The 24,160-nt window shown below is 48.9% G+C and overlaps 1 protein-coding gene across 3 annotated transcripts in view; it reads right to left on the reverse strand.

Annotated features, from left to right (window-relative positions):
• Ift122 (intraflagellar transport 122) overlaps positions 1-24,160 on the reverse strand; it is a 74,917-nt gene that overhangs the window by 5,115 nt on the left and 45,642 nt on the right. For 2 of the 3 annotated variants that reach the window (XM_028753506.1, XM_028753507.1), the window contains 8 exons: positions 19,800-19,940; positions 16,429-16,482; positions 13,301-13,462; positions 8,945-9,111; positions 6,815-6,986; positions 5,390-5,492; positions 3,300-3,440; positions 2,211-2,305 (listed from right to left, as the gene is read on the reverse strand). In XM_028753506.1, the coding sequence (XP_028609339.1) occupies positions 2,211-2,305; positions 3,300-3,440; positions 5,390-5,492; positions 6,815-6,986; positions 8,945-9,111; positions 13,301-13,462; positions 16,429-16,482; positions 19,800-19,940 (1,035 nt within the window). Of the gene's footprint in view, positions 1-2,210; positions 2,309-3,299; positions 3,441-5,389; positions 5,493-6,814; positions 6,987-8,944; positions 9,112-13,300; positions 13,463-16,428; positions 16,483-19,799; positions 19,941-24,160 lie in introns of all 3 variants that reach the window. The other variant, XM_028753505.1, reaches the window with a different exon arrangement.

Consider the following 24,160-nt stretch of genomic DNA (forward strand, 5'->3'; position numbering starts at 1 on the left):
CCCTTCCTCCTTCTTGTTTTTAAGAAAAGGTCTTTAGCTTAGGTTGGCCTTAATCTCTTTACCAATCTCCAACCTTAGCCAGGATGATTCTCCTGCCTTCACCACCTGAGTACTGGGATTCAGGTGTGTGCTACCATGCTGGTTTACCCATTTACATTTCTACAGCCTCTGTTGGCTCCAGGAACTGAGAGAAACCTGAGACTCATGCTTTCCTGGGTGTGAGCTGGAAGAGTCCAGGACTAGGTAAGCAATAGTCCAGATCACCAGCGCTTCTCTGGGAAAGAAGCCATGAGCCTCAGGAAGAATCTGTGTTTCTCTCTGCCTTCTTAGGATTGGCTCCCAGTTGGCCCCAATGTCAACTCCTCAACTATGCTGGCCACCAGGCCTTTGCCAGACCACAGCCTGCCTGCCAGAAATCCTTCCCCTTCCCCTTCCCCTTCCCCTACTACACTGGTACCCCTCTTTGGTGGAGGGATCACCTCCTCTCAAAGAAGCCACCTCTGAGCTTTTCCCATGAGGGGCTGCCCTGCCTACTATAGGGGGGTTCCTTGTAGCAGGAACTTGTGTCTTGCTTACCACTGTGTCCCAGGCCTCATCACAGGAACTGTCACACACAGACACTGGTTGGGGGAATAACTCAAGAATAAGTTATGGGAATAAGCCATGGGCGGGCCCTAGCTCAGTACCATGTGCATCAGGAACAGAGCTCAGCTGTTAGGTGAGGAGACCCCTGCACAGACACAGTGAGCAGGGAGAAGCGGGAGAGCTGGGAATCAGGAGCCCAGAGCTAGGCACCCAAGACAGCTCGGCACACCCAGCCTAGGCTAGACTGCTTCCAACACCAGCACCCATCTTCATAGCTTCTCAGCTGTTTAAGACAAGGGGCCTAAATGAAAGACGGGTCTGCGTGAGCCCACAGATGCTGCTGGCAAAGAGATGTCGCCAGGGCTAAGGACAGGCCAAGTGAGACCTAATGTTTCCCAGAGACGTGGACAGTGCGGAGAGAATACAGACAGGGAGCAGGACACGCAGGGGAAAGCAGGGCCTCTGAGAGGCCAGAGCTGACATTGGACTGAGGTGAGTGCTCTCCTATAGAAGCTACTATGAAACCTCTACCCGAGGGATAATGGGAACCAGAGTCACATTTCCAAAGTGAGTGCACTGGGCCCTCAGAGATGCCCCAGTTACCATCTCACATGCCCACAGAGATGGAGACTAAGTGCAGAGGTGTGGGATTTCCCAAGCAACACATCACAGTGGCACACGAGGCATCCAGAGATAGTTTGTAAAGCCACATCCTAGAAGCTGAGAGCACAGACTGCTATCAGTAGAGACTCAAGCCCAGGCTCTGCCACTTACTAATGGGCCCCACGGGTCAGTGGGACACTATGGCTCTTCTCCATGTGGCACCTGGGCTTCCTTATCTGCAGATGTGTTTATCTCATCCTGTGACTGAAGGATGACATCAGCCCATAGACAGAGACTACAACACATAGCAGGAACTTGCTAATGGGGGCAGGGACACTGCTGTAGCCCAGCGTGTTGCCATAGGCTAAGTTCACAGTGTGGGTTAATCAAGACTGGAGGGCTGAGGAGACACAGGATGAGATAGATGGTAACTCATTTAACAAGGCCTTATCAAAAGAATCATGGAATGGGGGGGGCTGGGTAGTAGTGGCACACACCTTTAATCTTAGCACTAGGGAGTCAGAGGCAGATAGATCTCTCTGAGTTTGAGGCCAGCCTGTTCTAGGACAGCTAGGGTTGTTACACAGAAAAACCCTGTCTCAAAATAAACAAACAAAAAACACCAAATAACAACAACAACAAAAACAGAAACAAAACAAGTATCAGGGAATGCTCTTCAGTAATTCTGTGTCTTTGAGATCAGGCCACCCCTATCGTTTTATAGAGGAGACTGAGGGCCAGAGAAAGCTTGAGCTGTTACTGATCTAGGGAGACATCAAATACTGAACTAGAACTGCAAGGGTCTATCCCAGCCCTGGACTGTAATTCCAAGCCCCAAGGTTTGCTTCATGTCAGAAAAAAAAAAAAGAAAGAAAAAAGAAAAAAAGAAAAGTGGCAGGTGAGGGAGAAGCCCCTCCCTTCCTGAGGAGGGCAGGGTTTCTGGGCAGCTTGTCCCATCTCTCTGAGGCCCTTGCTGAGCATGTGACACCGAAGGCACCTCATCAGTGTCTGTGCCGCCTTACCGTGTATCGGTGAATGGTTTGATAGGCATGGTACAGCTCAGCCAGGTGCTGGAAATGGTGAAACTTGTCAAGCATCACATCCTTCTGGGCAGGATCTGCTGTGAGGGAGGAGCACAGGACAGGAGGAGGGCAGGAGGGAAGGAGCGAGAAATGTGTCAAATGGTATCTTGTCTTCCTATGCTGCTCAGAGGGGCCAAGAGGGCAGCGATGGACAAATGCCCTGCTTAGGAGTAGTCCATCCTGGATGGTGCATCTTAGCTGGGCAGAGCTTCTGGCCAGGAAACTCCTAAGGATAGATCCCTCCCAGCTCTGTCCACTGGGTCAGCACCTGTGACGTCCAGCAGTGGATGAGGCCTACAGCCCAGACACACCAAAGGAGTCTGGAGGGATGGGCAGATGGCCTCTTCACTGGCTCTCTGTGCTCACGCTGCATTTCAGCTTGTCAGCTATTCATCTGAGATGCATATCAATGGCCAGGACAGAAAAACCCCACCTGGCACCTGGGCCTGATGGCTGTGACTGGGAGCTGACAGTGTGACTCCGGGCAGAGCAGCCACTCAGGAGCACACTGTCGCCCTGCACGATCTGCATCCAGTGCTCTCCAACTACTGCACAGCCTTGGGCACAGCTACCTCCTCTGTCTACTTCAGAATTCCTCAGGGGATCATGGGAAGCCACATGAGTGAAAGCAAATCTGAAACTGTCCTCCTGCCTGGGATGAGGGAGATTCTGGAGTGAGTTATTGTAAGGTGATCTCTTCATCTTTTCATTTCATTAAAAAAAAATTTTTTTTAAAGCCAGGGCTCACTTGGGCCCAGCTCCAGGCTCCCAGGTAGCATGAGAGGGAGATGCTCTGAATTAGCAATGCAGGGTGGGACCTCCTACCCAGAAGACAGACTGCCAGCAAGTCCTACTTACAGGCAAACTTGAAAGAGATGACAGACCAGATTGTGCCATTGCAAGGCAGGCTCAGGGACAAAACACTCAATAAACAAGCCCAGTGCTTTAATGAAACAGCCCTGTTCTTCTGATTTTATCTGATGCCAAAGAGGGGTCAGGGAAGAGGCCAGCCGGCTGTCGCTCGCTCACCTTGAGCCATGTCGAGGCACTGCATGGACAGCATCCAGTAATAATAGGCAGCGTCGTTAAACCTGCTCTCCACCACAGCATTGTTTGCGAGCTGCTCCAGCACCCGGACTGCTTCTCCCTGCCTCCCGGCCTTGTGGAAGGCTAAGGGCCATGAAAGCACATGCATGTCATAGGAAGTCAGCGTGGAGCAGGGAGACTGTGCAGGGCTTACATGAGACTGCTCGAGAGGCAGGCCACTCATCCGAGCATCTGTGATGCCTCATTGCTGAGATGTGCCTCTCAGGCCGCAGGCTATAAATAACCAAGGCTACATCCTGAAATAAGCACAGGGAGATACACTCCTTTTGGCTGGGAAATGGCAACCTACTTTAGCAAGGCACAGCAGAGAGAAAACCTGAAGCACCAAAGCCTGGCACTGCGCACAGGGAACCTGACTCCGCTCCAGGCCAGACTGAGACTTCATAACTCCTGGGAAGCACTAGCAGGTCCACTATACTGTGGAGCTTAGTGGTTCACAAAATACCTTCACTATTAATTACATATTAAATCCTCAGGACAAAATTCTAAAGATGGAGGATCAGCTCCCCCGCCCCCCTTTTAAATGAGACAAAACATCATGCCCAAGGTCAAAGAACCAAAGCCAGCCCAGTACTGAACCCATCTTAAGCTGAGAGCTTTCAGGTACCAACCTTGAAAGACCTGGCTCAGCTTGCAAAATCAGACATTTATAAAAAACAAGCAAATAATTTCTCAATCATGCCTACGTCTAATAGAAACTTCCTGGGCCCCTCACTACCATGTGGCCCACTTCTGGGGACCCTGGGGCTTCCAGAGACTCAGAGCTCTGACACCTGACCATGTGTGAGCATCCCAATGACCCACATCTTCAACCTGCAGATTAGGAAAGGTCTGGCCTTGGTTCATTCTCATCTTCTATCTCTTGTCTGAGTACCAAGTTACTATGGCGATGGATTCTTGGAAGGGCGACACAGACAGATGGATAGGTTGATGTGTTTTGCCCAAACATGCAGACACTTCAGCAACTGGGTGCTCTGCAAATGCTGAGGCGGTGGAGAACGCACTGTCCTTCACAGGGGCTTTTAACCAAGGAGCTCCAACAGGGGACACGTTTGTTCTGCAGTGTGTCAGGAGGTGGTGACTGCTACCATACACAAGTGTAAATGAAATGCTATGGAGTACGACCCACCCACTTCATTTAGGAGATTTTCTAAACAGGCGTAAGGATTAGGCTCCCAGTTGGACAGATTTGATTCAATTCCGGCTCTGCTGCTTGTGAGCTTCACACAGCACATGTAGCCTCTGCATCTCTGCAGGGCTGTTGGCAAGATTCAAGGTTATGCAGGTTAAGTGCCCAGCCAGCACCTGCCACAGCGAAGGCGGTCACATCGCTAACTGATGATGAGCGGGATCAGTTAATGTGCCATACTTGCCTTGGCTTCTAGTTCAGATGCCGTCACACCCTGTGTACGGCTCATTTCACCAACAGAAGCACCAAGGGGCAGAGAGGCTGCCTGGCTTGCCTGAGTCAGAAACAAAGCCTGTTTCTTTCTCAGTAGAGGAAAATGAAGGTGAGACTGTGCTAGACACCAAGGGCTGTCCTCTCACTTTGTCTTGACAATGTATGCCTTGGCTCAAGAAACATCTCTGCAGCTTCCCAGCTAGAGGACTACAGGCAAATTCAAGAAACATCTCTGCAGCTTCCCAGCTAGAGGACTACAGGCAAATTCCTTTATCTCCTTCAGCATCAGTTTCCTCATTCGCAAAACATAACTGTGGTGGCCAAGCCAGAGAGCATCTTGCAGATTAAAGGGAAGGCATATGTGTGCAGGTGCTTGGCAAGGCTAACAGGGCACTGCTAAAGAACAAGGACCTGTCTGGGGTCCTGAACGGGTCATGCACTGAGGCTAGGGTGCGTGGCTTCAATGTCCATGTCATTGTTCTACAGTCTTTCACCAGCAAACACATCATGAGCCAGGGTGAAGGCACCTGTCCTGGGACCTGCTGAGGAAGGGGCCAGGCAGCCTCTGTGCCCTCCCCACCCCTTTTACAGTGTGGTCTGTGTGGCCTACCTTTCTGGGCTTCCTCAAAGCGGTCATTCTCTGCTAGCCATTGTGCATAGGGTACATAGATGTCATCCTTGAACTCAGGGTGCTTCTCACCTAAAGCAAAGGCCTGGAAGAAGGAGTGGGGGCACTCTTAATGAAGCGGCCCTCTGCAACCCCTGAGAATGTGGCACTTGGCTGAATCTGTTAGGGATGTCATATTTTGCCAACCTGACAACTCAGAGGGGGAGAGCGTCTCCCCCTCCAACCACCCCCAGCAACACAAAAACAAAACAGCTCTTTGAAAACAAAAGGCAATTAACAGCAATATGCAACCGACTGGATTCAATAACAACACAGTCTGTTTCTGGACCACAGAAGCAGCACAGAATCGGAAACATTTTATTTTGAGGGTTTGCGTGGGCTCCTGTAGCGTGGCAAACAGATTTCTTTTAATTGTAGGCGACACCTAAGGAAACAGGATTGACAGTATCGTCATCACGGCTTACTAGCTGTCAGAGAGGACTGAGGGCAATGCTGCATGGGACTCAGTGACTGCTTCATTAAAGCCCTAAAGCACCTGCCAGGCCAGGAGAGTGCTAGACAGGGCATGGGAGGGTCTACGACATGTTAACGGCCACAGCTGGATAACCTGTACCTTGAGGAGCCAGAACTGCTTCCAACCTAGTCTGTTTTTTCTTGTCAGTGAACTGTCACCTCAGGAAGTAGGGCCACTTGGAGGACAGACAGGAGCCATGCTGCTTTTACTTAGGTAGTGACTTGCTATAGCTCTGTAAGTAGACTGTCACAGCTGGTGGACATCACTAATTCTCCAGGGCACAGGCATAGGCATAGGCACAGGCACAGAGGGGCTCTGCTCTAGCTGCCTAGCCAGCCTTGGCCCCAGGACAGCTGTCTCTCTGATTTGCCTGGGCGACTCTTCTCTCTGGTCTCCTCACCCAGCAGTCAAGACTGGGAAGAGGACAAGGACAGGGAGCAGCGGCCCTAGGAGCAGCTCTGGTAGCCTGTATCTGAAAAATATGCTTGGCATTTTCTGCCAAAATGCCACACAGGTTTTTAATACCATACTGGTGTGTCCCTTCTTCAGAAGTGAGCTTGAGGCTGTGGCTGGCAAGAGGTGGCTCAGATCAGCAGCAGGTGCTGGAGCTGTCATGCTGACACATCCCTAGTGCCTGTCATGGGGCTGGCCTAGAGTTGGCAGTCTGTATCTGTTTTTTGTTTTGTTTTGAATTAATGAATGAAAAAACAAATTGGAAGTTTGGTGAAAAGGCCCTCCAAGATTATTCTGGCTCAGAGACTTTGAGATAAAAATCTAATTGCCAGGCAATGGCCCTCCATCATGAGGGTAGCTTCTCTCCATCTTAGCCCATTTACCTGTGGCCAGGGGCTCAGGCAGAGTCCCAACCCAGCAAATGTACCTCTCTCTCTCACCTCATCCCAGCGCTTGGTGTCCACATACAGCTGCACCAGAGACTTGAGGTCCCCAATCTTCAGGTAAGTCTCAGCAGCATAACCAGGACTGTCCAGCTTCTTAAAGTAGGAAGCACACATGAGCAGGGGCTCCCGCTCAGCCTTGTCCAGCTTCCGAGCAATGTCTATCAACCTGGAGAGGTAGGGAACACCTGTGAGGTCTTGAGGAAGAAGCAGTGTGAGGCCTCTGGTACTCTCCGGGGCAGGCTCTGTGCCCGTTTCTTCTGCTCTGCCCCATGCTAATAATATGGTATGGCCCCCGGGAGGGGTTCCACAGGCAGATATGGAAAGAATGGATGCACCATCCAAAAGCAATGGCAGAGCCAAGAGTGAGTGACTGCAACTGGAGGCACTGCCCATGCTGCATGCCCCTTACACCAGTTATAAAGCCATCAGTAAGACCTGGATCCGCTCCAGATACTGAGATGGACTCATGAGATTCCGTATCATCTTTCTCACCCTCCCACCATCCCAAAAGGTGAGATAACTTGGAGTCTACGTAAGGATGGCCCAAGACTCCATGGCAGGAAGGGCCAGAGTGCTTGTTCCAGCACTGTCAGGAATTCCCACAGGAAGGTAGAGGCTGGGGCGTGAGACTGCCTTAGCAACTGACAGTCTGAAGGAAGTGTCCTCACTCCAGGGAAGGTCCCTGCCCTTCACTCAGATCTTCCCAGTAGTGAGCACCTTCCTACTGCTCCTCGGTACATGGCAGGATTCAATGTGGGTCCTCTCAGGGTGAGGACTGTACCCAGCCTGCTTTATGTGAGAACAGAAGAGGCTGTAACAGATCCGAATCTCAGACAGGCGGGCTCAGGGAGGCCTGTCAGTCTGCGCTTAGAATAATAATGGCACCTAAAAATAACACTGCTTAGCAGAAAAAGGACATGTTTTTAGGGAAAGGTAGCACAGGCAGCCCTCCAGAGCCTAAGAGCCCTACCCACCAAACTGACATTCCTAGGGGAGAGGTACCTGTAACATCTAGAAGAAGGACAGAACAGACTTAATGTCTCTTCCTTGAACTTGTTAAGTGTCCCCAGGGGAACTTAATACATAGCACTTGCAAATGAAAGTGAGATAAAAAAACTAGTGGGAAAAGTAGAGGCCATGAGCCTGCCTGGCTCCCTTAGCACCACCCCTTTTTGTAGAGAGAATTCTTGGGGGCACAATCTAAGATCTAAGCATGTGTCTTTCTGATACTATTCCTAGACAAGGGAAGGTTGTGGGTAGGTTAGCCACTAAGGTCCCTTGGTGAGTGGCCCACACACCTGCCTCTCCTCTTCCCCAGGGCCTGACTATGCCACTGGCTAATATCTGAGGACCACACTGTTGCCTCCTAAACAACCAGTGGTCTTTATTGTACAAGCTCCTTCACTTCAGTTCCCCCTTGCTCAGTCTCACCTGGAGGACGGGTGCCACATCCTAAGATGGAACCATCATGTGGCCTGTCCTCTCCTCCATTCTTTTGTATTTAGCTTCCTCTCTGTTCCAGCTCCTCTACACTCTCTTGAGACTGCAAGCCATCATCATCATCATCCCTGCTGGCCTACTGTTTCTCCTATGTATACTCTTTCCCCTTCTAATTGCCTCTACTTGAAGGTTCAGCAAGGCCACTTCATGGAAGGAGTCAAGAGAAGAGGCCACGGTTCCTCCCACAAAGTTGGCATCCCTGATGACTGAGGGCTCTTCTTGTGCTCCTTTGGTACTCTCGTGCTGTGTTAGGGGCAATGAAACCACCCATGCCAGTTTAAAGCTTAGCCCTACAATTCCCCAGACACTTGGTCCTTGAGGACACATCAGTGCCCAGGCTTGAGTGCCTCATTCTCCAGATGAATGTAGGTACTCATCTGGAAGCACAAGGGATCATCAGAGGCCTGGAAGGTCAACACAGTGCCTGAGGGGTGTCTGTGAGTGTTCCCTAGGTCCCCTTCTCATACTCCTCAAAGACAGTGCTACCTTGTTCAAGTTTTTCATCTCCCAGACAACCTATTCATTTTCATGTTTGGTGCAGATATTTAGAGAAACAATTTTTCTCTTGTCAGTCAAAACTCAAGAGTCAACACACTGCCAAGTGTTGCCAGGCATGAGACCTACATGTCAACCCAGCCATGGTTGCCACTGATCTCTATGGCCTTGCTGTGCTCCCCTGCCGAGATGTACATCTCTACTGCAGCTTTGGGCTCGTTGATGTTCCTGGCCCAGTCGGCCTGCTTGGTGATGAGCATCTTTGTCTCTTTAGGGTCTCCAGATCCAAGGAAATCCTGAGGAAGCACAACAAACAAAACCGTTCCGGATTAGGACTTCCTGTGCCAGCATTATGTCAGCCCCAGAAAGGAGAGCAGGGAAGGTCTCCACTTGGCTGGATGCACAAGAGCCCAGCTTTGTGTAATTGTGTGGGGGTTAGGCCCAGGTGTCCAGGAAGAGAATGTGCATGGGCCATCCAACAGTGCTTCTGGGGCCCAGGGACATGCCAAGGACTGCACCCTCCATGTCTCCTTCCCTTCACACTTGTTCTAAACACTTCACAGCCTCTGCAGAGAGGGGCTGGGAGTGGTTAATTTGTGACCTCCACACAGCTGGATGGAAACATGACTGGCTCTGAAACTACAAATACTAATCCTATAATCACTAGTCACACACTGAGATGACACCAGATGCCCCAGACTGGTGCTGAGCACATAGTTCTAAACTCAAGCACACACAGTGATGCAGAGTTCTGGGGTGGCCCCTTGTACCCTCCTTCATTGCCACAGTGAAGTGCTTTTCTCATCTCTTTTTCTCAGATGTTCTGTGGCCTGAATTTGGCTCATTCTGTTGGCTTTGCCCCTAAGATATGTCTATGACCGACAGCTGACAAAACACTCCTTGGCTCATTTTCCCCTCCACCCTCCACCCTCGCCTTTTTTTTTTTGAAGCAGGGTCTCACTATGTTGCTCTGGCTGGCCTGGAACCCAGAGAGTTCTGCCTGCCTCTGCCTCCCAGTGCTGCCCAGTGGTTCATTTCTTAACTGAGTGACACCAGATCTTGTCTTGAGGTCAGATCTGCAGAAGTAGGAGTCACAGATGAAGGAAATAGTCCTTTCTGGGGGTTCAGAGATTGGGCAGGGCCTGACGTCCTTTTACCCCAATGACGGGGGTGTTGCTGAGGTCACAACCAGCTTCCCTAAGTTACCACCAAAGTGCACCAGAACCAGCCTCAGAATGTCACCTCTTTTCAGGACAGAGCTGCCACTGTCGAAGCTGCCTCAGTGCTGACACTTTTCAAGGTGGGGCTTTTCAAAATGGGGAATTGAAAGACATAGATCTGCATTGCTAGTGAGAAGTGGTTTGTCTTAGGAGAATGTATCCTACAGAGAGTGCTCTGTGTCAACCTCACTAAATATAAAAAAAGCACTCCTTTCCTCGAGATTAACACTCATTTGTCAGAAAAGTGCAGTCAATGCATGCAGAAACCCACTTGAACAATTAGCTCATTTCTTTTCCCGTTTGCTTTCAGGGTAATTATGTAGCCCCAAAAACCATATATTAGGTTGGCCTAAGACAACCAAATAATTCAGGAAGGGGAGGAAGAGCATTTTTTACCTGTTACAGAACAAATAAAGAGAGGGTCGCCTAGAGCTGTCCTCTGCCTCCCCTTAGGGCACACAGAGAAGGGGCTGGGGAGCAGCCACTGAGGACACCTAGCTTGGGCTATTACAGACACACTTCCCTCTTGGCGGTTAGGATGACATCAACTCTTCATGCACACAAAGCTTTTCTGCTCAGCTAGCTGCATGAGGTAAGTAACAGAGACGGGCATTCTAAAGGCACAGAAATGTCCTTCAAAGGGACTTTGGCAAATGAATGCTCAGTGAGATGACAGAGGGAACAGGCCAAAGGCTACAAGGGGGCCACAATGTGAGGCACCTCCCCAGGGGGACCATGTGGGCACACAGCACACTGGGACAGGAGGCACACCTCCTCCATCCCAGCAGCCAATGCAGAGGCTGTGATTTAACTCAAGCTGAGTCTAAACAGTTCTTTCAAGGCTCAACCAAGTGGGTTTTCAAAGGCTTTTTGATTCTATGAAGCCAATTTACACGTTCTCTGGGGGCCACAGCAAAGACTCTGTCCTGGAGTGGACAGACAGAGGCCGTGCTGAGTGATGCATGAGACCAAGCAGGGTTCTCATGCTCAGTGCTTCTGATAGGGACACACTATACAAGAGGTAAGGGCATTATAATCCCTTTATCACCACAAACATGTCACATGTCCGGAAAGCATACAATTTATTTGTACGTGGGAATGTAATTTAAAAATTTTCCAAAAACCAGATTGAATCTTGGGAAGCAATTTCAAGTAAACAAAAACATGCCATGTTAATAAGCACTGTATCTCCAACCCCCAACATAATGTGTATGTGTGCACACATTTCCCAAATGCAGACTACCAAGCCAGGGTGGTGTGTGTGTGTGTGTGTGTGTGTGTGTGTGTGTGTGTGTCTGTAGGCTTGAGATGGAACCAACATACTGGAAATTGTGATCAAAAATGAAAATCAAAACAAGCCCAGAGTATTTACCTTCATGGAGAGCCACAGCAGATGGAGTGTATGAACAGGCCGCTCTGCTGGGCAGGAGCCCATGGGTGCAGGAAGTGCAGGTGAACCATGAAATGGAGCCAAAATGGGGACAAGGGTGGCCAGAGAGAGCTCTAAAGGCATCCACCCTCGAGTCATACCTGGCCTTCCCATTCTCCTATTATGTTTATTTATTTATGTGTGTGTGTGCACAGTACTGGGGTTGAACCCAGGGTACCTGTTCTACTACCAAGGCACATCCCTGGATGTGGACTTGTAATTTAATTCAGTCATATTCCTCATTTTTCTTCCTTTTTATCATATTTTATTTTATTTATTAGACAGGGTCTATGTGATCCTGGATGTTCTGGAACTCACTCTGTAGACCAGACTAGCCTTGAACTCAGAGAGATCCACCTGCCTCTGCCTCCTAAGTGCTGAGATTGAAGGTATGCACTATCAAGCCTGGCTACCCATCTTTCTACAGCAGTGCATGTTAGGGTTTATGCATCGTTCTATACAATTCTCAGAACTACAGTGAGCTATATTTATATAGCATACTCTGCAATGCTCTGAGGAAGCAGCAGAGGCTTGGCTGTGTGAGTCTTCACCCACTGGTGACGTGTGGGTTCCATGACCACGCCTCACTCTGGATGCCAAGCAGGGGCTGCCAGCAGGCTCTGAGGGCTCAGTCTCAGAGAACAACAGGGCTGGCCAGCTGTGCGGCCTAAACTCTACCCTAGGGTCTGTCCCTTTAAGTAGAAAGGGGGTTTCATGTAATACTGGATGTCCATGGCTGGGAGCATGGACGAGGCTAAGGAAGATGAAGAGGCAGAGGAAGCCTGAAGCCCAGAACTGAAGTGTAAAGGGAGGAACCAGGAACAGCCCAGGGGCTCATCCTTATGTGAAGGAGCCACAGGATCTGACAGACAAGAATAGGGAAGCTGTCCTACATGGGACTTGTAAGCTGGGTGATTAGCAGCAACAGCCATTGAATGGCCGTGGCTAGGACTTGAGGACTCCACAGGATTTTGAGGACCTCAAAGCCCCTTTGTGGAAGAACCTCACTGTTTCACACCTAGGCTTTAAGCCTTGTTGGAGGCTAAGCTGTTGACACCTGAAGAACTCTGGCTCTTTAGTGGGGCTCATGTGTCTAGGAAACTCCCTCAAAAGTCTAGAGTACCTAGGGACTAACCTTGAGGGGCCACCCTTTGGATGCAAAAGGGGGCCTTCCTGAATAAGCCATCTTAAGGGAGCCGCCACCTGCCAGGCTCAGGAAGGCACGCTGCGTGCAAGCTGCTCAGAGCAGGCTCTCAGGGAAGGGCTGGCTTTAGGGATTCACAGCATCCTGCTGTTGTAGGATCAGCTTGTCACTTAGGACACTAAACCTTGGTGGCTCCTGACCCAGGTCTGAGGGAATCTGTGGAGACTTCTCTAAGCCCTCAGTACCAGGTGACAGCATCATGCTGGCGTGCTCAAAGCCCACACAGCTGTTGCTGACAGGTACTCTGAATGTGGTGCTGTCCCTCTAACATCCACCTTCAGAGTCAGCTTCAGGCCCCATTTATTAATCTGCCCACCTTTTCCCTGATGTCATCCCCATTTTATTTTATTAACTAATTTATTTACTATTTACTTTTGGGTTTTTAAAACAGGGTTTCTTGTGTATTCCTAGCTGCTCTGAAACTCACTCTGTAGATTGCGTGGGCCTCAAACTCACATAGATCCACCTGCCTCAGCCTCCTGAGTGTTGGGATTAAAGGTGTGTGCCACCACCACCCACACTCATCCCCATGTTCTGTCTCTATCATTTCTTGGATACATGACTTAAGCCACTGCAAGTCAGAGCCTTGGGAACTGCTGGTGGCAGGCTGGGCCCAGGACATGGTGGGTTACCTTGGCATACTCAAACATGCAGAGATCAGTATACATGTCAAGGGCGAGGTTCTCATGCCCGCTCCTCTTGTACAGTTTGGCGGCTTCATGGAACTTCCCCTGGTAGGAAAACACATCTGCCAGAAACAGGTCATTGTTGGTCTCTCCCCTCTTCTTCCTCTCCTGGAAAAATTAGAAGCACAGGAAATGGCCTCCACAGCCATGGCAGGAAGCAGCCTGTACAAAGGCTAGCTGCTGCTATTTCGGGTCTTCCTACTGGAGCCTACACTTGGCTCCTGGGCTGCTGTGTCTCTCACCTATGTCTCTATTGGGAATGTTCAACAACAAAAGCAGACTTTTTCTTTTTTCAGACCACTGAAGATCAAACAAGAGGCAAACCTTTGTTTGTTCAATGGAAATTCCACAGGATTGTTTTCCTGTATGCTTGCCCAAGGCAACCGCTGGATAACTTGAACAGTGTGCACTGTCAAGAGTCGGGGACAGCCCCTTCATTCTCAAGATCTCCCAAAGCCCCAGACACCTGGGTGGCAGAGCTGTGACCCAAAGTGACGACAAACAAGGACAAAGTCTGGGATTTTCAACCAAGATGGAAGCTGTAAAACAGGATCACAAATCTGACTACGTTCCTGTTTCTAAGAGTTGAGGAGGCATTATGTGTGCTGTCTGGTTTTATGTCAATTTGACACAAGCTCCTCAATTGAGAAAATGACCCCACCATATTGTCTTGTGGGTAAGCCTGTGGTGTGCTCTCTTGATTGATGTGGGGAAGTCCAGCTCACTGTGGGTGGTACTACCCCAAGCCTGGTACTCCTGGGGGCTACAAGAAAGCCTAAGGAGCAAGCCAGTGAGTAGCACTCCTTCATGTCTTTGCTTCAGCTCCAATCTCCAGGTTTCTGCCACAACCTTCTTCATTGATGGGCTGTGATGTGGAAATTTAAGCTGAAGTAAACCCTTTCCTTTCCAAGTTGCTTTTGGTTAGGGTGTTTTATCACAACAACAGAAACTCTAACTAAGACACTGTGTGCACTAATGTCCACTTCATACAGGAGACTTCTACTGTTCTCAGTGACTCCAGCACCACCAAGCATTGCAGAGAAGGAAGGTAAGATGCAAATCAGGTACAGTCAAGGTCACACAAAGCTCACCCTTCATAACCCATGATTCTACCTTCTGACACGGTTCCTAACACACACCTGGTATGCACATATATGTGAAAATGCAAGTGCATGCACACTGAAGAACCCCCGCACCTTCCTCCTGTGTTAGTCTAAAGCTCCAGTATTTGTAAACACTTGCCAGCACTCAGCCCCTCAGCCCCAGCAGTTGCCATTTGCTTGTTTTCTATCAAGTACATCACACTGGAGGAAGATGAGACATGGAATCAAACTTCTCGACAAGCTGGTAGAAGTTTCAGCAGCTGGAGACAACACGCCTCATCAGTGACAGAAATAATTTTTAAACCTTCACATAGTGCAGGCTAATCAACCAAGTAAGCTGACATCTAAAACTTACGAGTGAATTAAACTCTTGTAGCGAGATAGGTGTCAGTTGGAGTGGAACGTGGGCTACAGAAGAACATGTTTGTAAAGAACTGTCAATATGGACAGATTACTCTGCCACCAGTATGCTATCATCCCAGGTATTCAACAGGAACCCACGGAAGCACACAGCTCCCTGGTTAATGCTAGCTACTCAGAATCCAGAAACTGAGGCCACAGGACAGTCACTAGAGATCAATTGAATGCTCACTGCTTTTCCCCAGAGATAGTTCCTTAGGCACAATTCTCAGCTCACAGGTCATAAGCAAAGGTAGATCTTTTGAACTAACTAAGACATGACAAGTGAGAAGAGTCAGCTTCCTCTTTGGCCAGTTACTTTTGTGCAAAGAAAAGTGATGTTCTGTAGCTTTGGATGAAGATTCCAAGGGCCCACTGGCTAACACCAAGCATCATCCCTGAAAGCCAGCAGCATGGGACAATGGCACCCAACTAGCCCTCGCCCACCTGTGTGGGAAGACACCGACAACCAGTGATCTTCTCTGCTGAAGGGGCAGGGAGGGCTCACAAGGCAAAAGTGGCAAAGCTTAGGGAAAAGCAAAGGAATCATCTGGGTTTCCTCTGAGGTCTTGAACATGAGGATATACCCCATCCTCTCCTAACTTTCCTTTCTCCCCCACTGAACAAGGCTGACAACGCCACCTGGCTCATCACACTAAGGACCTTGTATGTGTCACTCATACTTTGGTTGCTCACGAACGGACTCAATGAACAACAGCTACCATATTGTAATCTCCCTTGGCTCAGCTCTGCTTGCTGCCCCCTACCCTCCCCTACCCCACACAAGGGTGAGGCCCATAATAAGCGTGTACTCTGCTGAACTGAGTTAGAGGGGCAAGACACTTGCTATTTCTTCACTGCTTCCATCTGGGAGCTCCAATGTGTCTCACATTCCCTTAGCCTCACAATAAATCTGTTCAGGAGAAAGAAATATGTATGCCTTTTTTACAGACAGTCAGACAGCACTGAGATACACAGAAATTAAAAATAGCGTCTTCCATCACCCATAAATGGTGCAGTCAGACCAGATTCTTTAGCCTACCGCAGGCCTTCTAGGCAGGAGGATGCCTTAGTAGGCCATGTTGGGAACATTTGGGAAATGTCTTATTCACTGGCAGATTATTTGCGCCCAGGGGAATGGCAATAGCTACTCATTCCAGAGGGGTACACCAGGATCTAAGAGCCTGACTCTGCCTTATAGCAGTACCAGAGAAGGATAGACCTCCATCTGGGATTTTTGCAACAGGGTTTCTCTGTATAGCCCTGGCTGTCCTGGAACTCACTCTGTATACCAGGGTGGCCTCGAACTCAGAAATCCACCTGTCTCTGCCTCCTAAGTACTGGAATTAAAGGTGAGCACCACCATTGCCTATCGTACAGATCCCATCTTAGAAACAAGGAACCAAAGTTTAGAGAGACCCAAACCTTCTGCCTCATATAACTACCAAGTGGCTAATCAGGTGCTGCTTCTATGGGTCACTCTATCCCCAAAATAGACTACAGGGCCTGTGTCCCATGTCCTCAGGATTATGGCCACTGTGTCCTGTGACAGAAGATGCTTTCATCAGTTACCTCAATACTGCTGATCAGTTCTAGGTATCGAAGGTCCTGGACTCTGGTGAAGGCCTATGGGAAAGGAATGAGAATAAGTCAGCTGCCTCCTTGTTCCCCGAAGGCTGTTGGGGGCGGGATATACCAAGCTCAAGAAAGAGAGCCAGCAAGCAGGGAAGGGAAGCTCGATCCATCATTGTGTGCTTGGGAGGTGTGCCACCTGGAGAGGCTCAGCCTGTCTTCATCTCAAGGATTAGTCCTTACAAAGAACTGTGAAGAAGCCCTGGGAGCATCAATCATTTTAGGATTAGGTAAAACAGAACCATGATCCTGTAGTCTACAGTGGAACCCCTTGCCAGACACTGCTCATAATGGAAAGGCAAGTCGGGCTGATTCCAGTCAATGGCATCTGCAGAGTAGGCAAGACATAGAGACAAGAGGCTGCATGCTTCTCCCTGTGATTGGGATGGGAAGCAGTAGACAGCTCTGCTAACTCAATGGTGCTATACACATAAGGCACATAGGGAGAGGAGGAAAAAGCTTGGGAAAGAACGGTTCTGAAGGAGGATGGCAGGGAATAATCTCCTGGTCTCTAGAAAGTAAACTTGCATGTTAATCCTGAATGTGCATGCTCTGCTTGGACTCCCAGTAGGGTAGAGGCTTCTGATGCATGGGTTTCTGGAAGGTCATGAGGGTCAGGCAGACTGGTGCCAGTGAGGTGCCTTTTGCTGCTCTCAGGTATCACAGGGACTTAGGGGACCTGAATCTGTGTGCTCTGCTGGCAACACCTCTGCCCAGCTGTGCTTTCTGTGTTGTCCATGTGAAATGGACTGACACTACCCAGAGTAGAAGCTTATGAGCCATTATGGTTTAGAATGCACAACAGCCCTTGGCCACTGCGAGGCACCCTCTATACTATAGAAGAGTGGGGGAAAATGATCAAGTCAACCAGTTTCCGGCTGCCTCACAGATGGCCACAGGGTGATTCCATCCTACTCTCTACAGGGCCAGGATCTATTCAAAGGCTGGGACATAGGAATTTCATGTGGCCTCTGTCCCCTTCCCTAGCTCAGAAGTTCACAGTGGAAAGGGGAAGCCTGGCAGATTAAAAGAGAGCTAGATCTCCCTGAGCCAAGAGCTACATCTGCTATGGGGCAGATACCCTAGGGAGAACACTTCCTGTCTGAGCATGAGCAGTGGCAGACAGCAGGATTAGGCAAAGCACTGCCCGGGAGGGACCTGGCATGTGGCTTTCTTTCTGAAACAGGCACTTACTATGCTGCCTAGGCTGACTTTGAACATCTGCGCTCAAGGGATCTTCCTGTCACAGGAAAATCCTGCTGAAAAGCTGGGGTGACAGGCACATTGCACGGTACCCAGTACTTGACTTTTCTTGAGGAACTGATAAAAGGGTCAATCAGGCAGTGTGAGTAAAAGTAAAAGCTGCCTTCCTGGCTTGTGTTTCTTGAACCATGTACAGAAGCAGGTCCCCGGTAATGGGCAGAGTAGGAAAAAAAGACTAAGGTCTCAGCCCAACAGGACCTTGAGTTATCTCCTTCCTAAGAACCGGCTCCAGCAACCTTCTTTGTGGTCAGGCAAGCAAATGACGCCTCTCCAAGGGTCTTTCTGGTTCTGAGCACTGGATTCTTGAATGTGATACGTCTGTCACTGACATCCTTTAGCCCTGATATACTGCAGAGTCAGGGTGCTATTCAGAGTGGTCAGTCACAAGACTGTGAATAACTTCCACAGAGGGAAGTGGGGAGCAAGGAACAGATGCAGCTGGCAACACTAAGCAGCTCTCCTGTGCCATCTAGTGGAGGTACCCTTCTAGGCCAGGCCCTTCTTCCACAAGTCTGAGTCCTGAATGATTAGCACCCATGGGAGAGGAAAGCCAAGGATTCAGGATTAAGACAAAACATCAGTCAAGGTCTATGGTCAAAGCTCTATGACTTTTCTAATTATGCTGCCCACAAGAAATACACACACAATTTTCATTTGTCAAGTAAAATTACTAAAGAAATAACAAAGAACCCAATGCTTTGATATGATTGTGTCTATTCTCAAGTGTTCTGGGATGCAAGATGGGGTATGAAATTAATAGAAAGTTATATGCCAGTTTCAGTTCCCTTTATCTGGACATGTGTTCAGTGACTCACAGAGGCCACATGCTCTATTACAGGGCAATACTAACACCAACTGGCTCTTAGGCTCTAGGTGTGATGGGACAACTATCTAGAGGAAAAATAACTTTACTTCTAGCTATAGACCGAAGACATCCTGAAAACCTGTTGGTATTCCTTACAGGCTTGCATTTCTAGGTGGGGCAAGAGAAGGAAAACCCCATCTCTCAGAATTCTCAAAGCACTAGTCTAATATTTCCCAATGCTTATCTGATCTAAAACCATGTAGGTAATTATTAGGTAGCTTTACTTTTCTTCATGTGATGTGTATTGAAACAAGGCTTTGTGCATGCTAGCCAGGGCTCTTTACCACTGAGCTGTGACACCTCCAACTCTGTGTGATATGGTTGGCAGCATTTGCACAGCTACTCCAAACTCCTCTTTACCAGGCCTGGGAAGGCCTCAAGAGTGAGTACAAAACAGAGGACGAGCGCTATGAATTTTAGAAGCAGGGGCAGAGAAGTCAAGCTGAGAGAAAAGGCTGGGGAAAAGCCCAGCTCTGAGGTGTGCTCTGGCTCAGTGGTCCTTTGTTTAACAGGTACCACATACATCTGCAGGTGCTTCAGTATCGGTAGCCTGAGCAAAAGGAGACTCTCCACTTAGCTATGGGAGAGAAAGCAGGGAAAAAGGACAGGAGAGGTTGGAAGCCATTCCTCCTTCTCCTTCAATCTATCTGATGGGCACTTACAAGTCTAGGAAAGGCTAAATGGTTTGACCGTTTCTTTAGGTTTTTTGGCTAAACTAGAAGTAACATTATGAATCATGCCAAGAGGGTGTGGGACACTGCTACACTGCTGTGGGAATCAGAGAGCCTGACCATCTCCTCTGCACTAATGCAGTGCTAAGAACAACGCTGGTGTGATAAATGGCTGGTGCTCAGACCCGGCCTGCGTACTTGATTAATAAATAGCTGCCATGTACAGGCTTTATCTAGGTTCTTACAGAAATGATTGCTACCAAGACTGACAGCCAGAATCAACCACATGTTTTACTGACATTATCTGCTTAGATCTTCCCAACTTCCTGAGAACAGGGCCTAATCTGCCAGAACCCTCCAGAGAAACAACCCTGGGAAGGTTGTTACCACCACTGTCAAAGGGGTGACTGAGGTGACTTCAGAGCCCATTATAGTAGGTTTCTGCCCCTTTGGTGTTACTGTGACCCTTTGCCTCCAGGACCAAATTCTGGTTCACACTACTACATGCATACCTTCTTGGCAGTTTCAAACTCTAGTCCTTCTAGAGCTTCCATGGCCAGTTCACGCCAATCAGCGTCTGTCACTCCCAAGCAAGCGATCTGGTATGCTTCTTTGAACATCTTCCTATCAAGGTACTGGTACATCGGAGCAGACTGGAGAGTTTAAGGGAGAAAGAGAATAGTCTATTCAGAGAGATGGGAAGAGTCAGACTACAACCAGATGTTCACAGTGACATCACCAGAACGACCTCAAACTTCAGCCATCATCAATTGGCATCTTTGCAACCTCGCTCTGGCCCACCTGGGTCCCTTCTTTTCTGCCATCTCTCCTGCTGAGCTACAGTGCTCTCGTCACACACTTTTAGTGGACATCTGCCTTCCCATTCCCTAGGTCTACCTAACCCTAATGTCACCTTTCTGAGAAGGATCTGCCCTGCTCACCCTCCCACCCCCATGGAAAATGCCTACTTGGCTTTTGAAAGCTCTGTTGACAGGTCCCTCCTGGAAGCTCTTCCCTGCTTTCTCCTCATGCCCCAAGAGAAGGAGTCTAAGCTGTCCTTGGCCTCTGTATAGATAGCTCTTGTGCTGTACACTAATTCCATGTGGGTCTCTGGGGTAAAGCCCTGCCGAGCCTGTGGCAGCAGCAGGGCTCTAGTCATTCCCAGCAGTCCCTCCACCCAGGCCAGAGGAACAAGTTAATTGGCCAGGAGGGAGAGATCTGGGATGGCCTCTTCTCAAAGAGACTATGTCTGAAAAGGGCTCAGGTATGGTACAGACAACCCAGAAAGCTCTGAGGCCAAGTCCCTGAGGTCTGTGGTGCTGAAGACCAACTCTCCCCCCAAGACCAAGCTGCCTAGCTGATAATATCTACAGGTATTCCCTAATGACTTCTTTAAGGCTATAAAGACTGTTGCAGTTGTCCAAACAGTCCTGTGTAAGGAGGTGTTATTACCTTTGATAACATCCCAGGAGAGGGAGACTCCTGGAGAAGACCTGACTTGCTTGAGGACACAGACCTAACAAATAAAAAAACCTGAGGCTCTAGCAAGAAATGACCTGATATTCTTGGTCCTGTGCTCCTTCTTGTCATTTGTGTGTGTCCACAAATGCATGCATACACATCAGGCTAAAGCTGAACTGGGCTTTGCATCTTTAGCAATAAAGACCCTGTCTTGATTTGAGACCAGTCAATATGCTTCAGGGACCCTTGTCTCCCTTCTAGATTCCTGGGCAGTAAAGATCAATCGGCCAGTACCTCTCTACTAATGGTTCCCAAATGTGAAACTGGAAGTGCTGTTTTCTCCATTTGGGACCTTTATCTTGGAAATTTCTGGTTCTTATTTTTCCCTCTTTAGAATTAAAAGAAACCTTTTTCCTTCCTGTTCCCAGGGGCTTGGTTTTCCTGTGGTAATACTCCATACACTTCCCTTTTACTGTGGGACGGCAGCTGGCCACAGACTAGGAGCAGCTGAGCTAGCACCCAGGCTCAGCCACATCCTACCCAGGTGCCTTCTGTTTAGAGCCTGCCCAGGTCAAGTTTCTGTTCTGTGGGCCAAAGTGGCATTTTGAACAAGGCAAAGCACCCATCTTCCTGGACACAGGTTCCATCGCCTCCTTGAGCTTTCCCAAACTCCACCTACTCTGCCCTCACAATGAGCTCTCTTCTCTAGACTCCTCTGGTCCACTTTAGTTCTGTTTTGTGGCTTTTGATATTTCACGACTGTCTGTAATAAGAAGGAATAATAACAGGAATTGGGGCAGGCAAAACCTGAAAATGGGTGTAATTAACTCCATTCCACAGTGGCAAAGCCTGGAGTCTCGACTGCTATGGAGTCTCACTTCAGCCCTGGACTTCAAGACTACTGTGAGCAACAAAACAAAACAAAGCAAAAACAAAAACCAATGACCCTATTACACAGAAAAGAAATGAGGCCTCAAAAAGGGAGATAATGGTGTTCAGGATGCAATTGGATCAGGTTACAGAATCAGAATCCAGAACCAGGGCTCCTTTTCCCAAACTGTAGGACTTCCTTTGATAACTGACTCCCCATGACAAGGGGACATTAAAATGCCACACAAGATGAGCTGACGTGCAGCAGACAGATACAACCTGAATGAGGATTTGAAAACCATACTAACGAACCAGTCCCTCTGAGCAACCCCTATTTGGCTGCTGTATTCCAAGCATGACATCATGGAGCACAACTCAGGTTTACTGCCCTACTTGGCAGCTCGGACACACCAGTTCTTGCACAAGATGATACAAATTTCGAAAGGAAACCAAAAATCCCAAGAGGGAAAATGGGGCTTTTTGCCTGGTCTGGAGGCCCAAACCACAAGAAGACTGGAAGCAAGGGGACAGATAAACAGCCTTTGTCTCAAGATCGCCTTTCCCAATGCTTGGCAGCTCTGGCCTGCTGTATCAGCGGGAAGGCTGGCTGCAACCAACAGAGACTTTGGCTACTGACTCTTGAGGCTCTGGCAGGAGGAGCCCCGGCAGCCCCTCAGGCTCCTCTTGGCCGGCCAGAATCAGGGAGCAGCAACTGCATTTATTTTTGAGGTTAGGATGGCAGTCTGGGGAGAAAATCTTTTAATAAGCAAAGCCTGTTTGGCACAGATGAGGAAGAGTAGGCTCCTAGCAGATGTGGTGCTTGGGTTTAGGATGCTACTGGGAGCAGATAAGGACAGCAAGGAGAGAGTCAAGCAGGCAGGCTGTCCTCAGCTGCCACCACACATCGCCCTGTTCCCATCTCTCATGCTCTCTCTTTTCCCACTGTTCATTCACATCAGAATTCACTGCCATTGCTTGAATCCTCAGTATGGATCAGGAGCTGATGTGAACACTACTGAAGTAAACCCCTGCAGCAACAAGTAACAAGGGCTTCCATGGCTCCGGGGAAGAAGAAGGCAGAGTCTGTAGGCCAGGTGTATGTGTATGTAGGCAGGCAGACTAACAGCATTCTAGAGCAAAGGCAGTCTAGAAGGTATGAACATCTTTCAATGTATAAGACCGCTGGCCCAGCAAGTTTAGTTCTTAGAATTTATACTAAGTCAGGACATACACAAGGAAGATACCCACTATTTGCAAGAGCAAAAGGCTATGGGCAGCCAGGTGTGGTGACTCACACCTTTAACCCCAGCACTCTGAGGCAAAGACAGGAAGATTGCTGTGGGTTTGAGACCAGTCTGGTCCACACAGAGTTCCAGGGCAGCCAGGACCAATAATGAGACCCAGTTTCCGAAAAAGGAAAGAAAAAAAAGGGCTGTGGGTAATATAAACGTAGGTGCCAGTGGAGTAAGCTAAGGACTATCATGTGACAGAAGAGCTGCATTCATCACAAGGCTGGGCACGCAGCAGGGAGGGCATGGGCACTAGAGGAAGGAAGGTACTCCAGACTGCACAGTGGAACAAAGAACAACTGCATTCTAGTCTTGCACATTACTACCTAAGGGGGACTGAGCAACATACACAAGGAACCACTGTCGTTTCTCACGCACAGATGTGCGCCTACAATTGTCTCACTGTTTGAAAATTCTGGTAAAGTGTATTCATGACATGACATAACATTTCCAGTAGGCCGCTGAGCAAAAGCCATATTAGGAAGTGGGGTGTTGGGTTTTGGCAATTGTTTTTGTTGTTAGTGGGGTTTGTTTTGTTTTTTGTTTTGAGAAAAAGTATTGTGATATATCCTAGGCTGACTTTAAACTTGAAATCCTCTTGCCCCAACCTCAAAGTGTTGAGATTACAGGTATGAAGCACCCTGCCAGGTCAGATTGCTAGTCAGTAATTCGTCAAGGGGATGGGCCTGGAATAGCTAAATGTCATGTTAAAAGAACATGGCACAGGGGCGGTGGTGGCGCACGCCTTTAATCCCAGCACTTGGGAGGCAGAGGCAGGCGGATTTCTGAGTTCGAGGCCAGCCTGGTCTACAGAGTGAGTTCCAGGACAGCCAGAACTACACGGAGAAACCCTGTCTCGGAAAAAAAAAAAAAAAAAAAAAGAAAAAGAACATGGCACAGGAGCTGGCAACATGATGAAAAGGTCAATGTACCTTGCACAAGTGTGACAACCTGAGTCCAACCTTCAGAATCAACAACGGGAGGAGCAACTGCCAAAAGGTGTCCTGGGACCTTCAGACACAGGCGTTCACACACACACACACACACACACACACGTTAACACACTTTTATACAGATGATGGCATGAAGTGACTAAAAGCTCCATAGTCAGTACAGTCAGCACAGTGACATGCCTGGGGTCTCTTGCTCTGGGTCCATAGTCACAGTACAGTCAGCACAGTGACATGCCTGGGGTCTCTTGCTCTGGTCCATAGTCAGTACAGTCAGCACAGTGACATGCCTGGGGCCTCTTG

The sequence above is a fragment of the Grammomys surdaster genome, unplaced genomic scaffold (genome assembly GCF_004785775.1).
Source record: "Grammomys surdaster isolate TR1022 unplaced genomic scaffold, NIH_TR_1.0 125950, whole genome shotgun sequence".
Lineage (NCBI taxonomy): Eukaryota > Metazoa > Chordata > Mammalia > Rodentia > Muridae > Grammomys > Grammomys surdaster.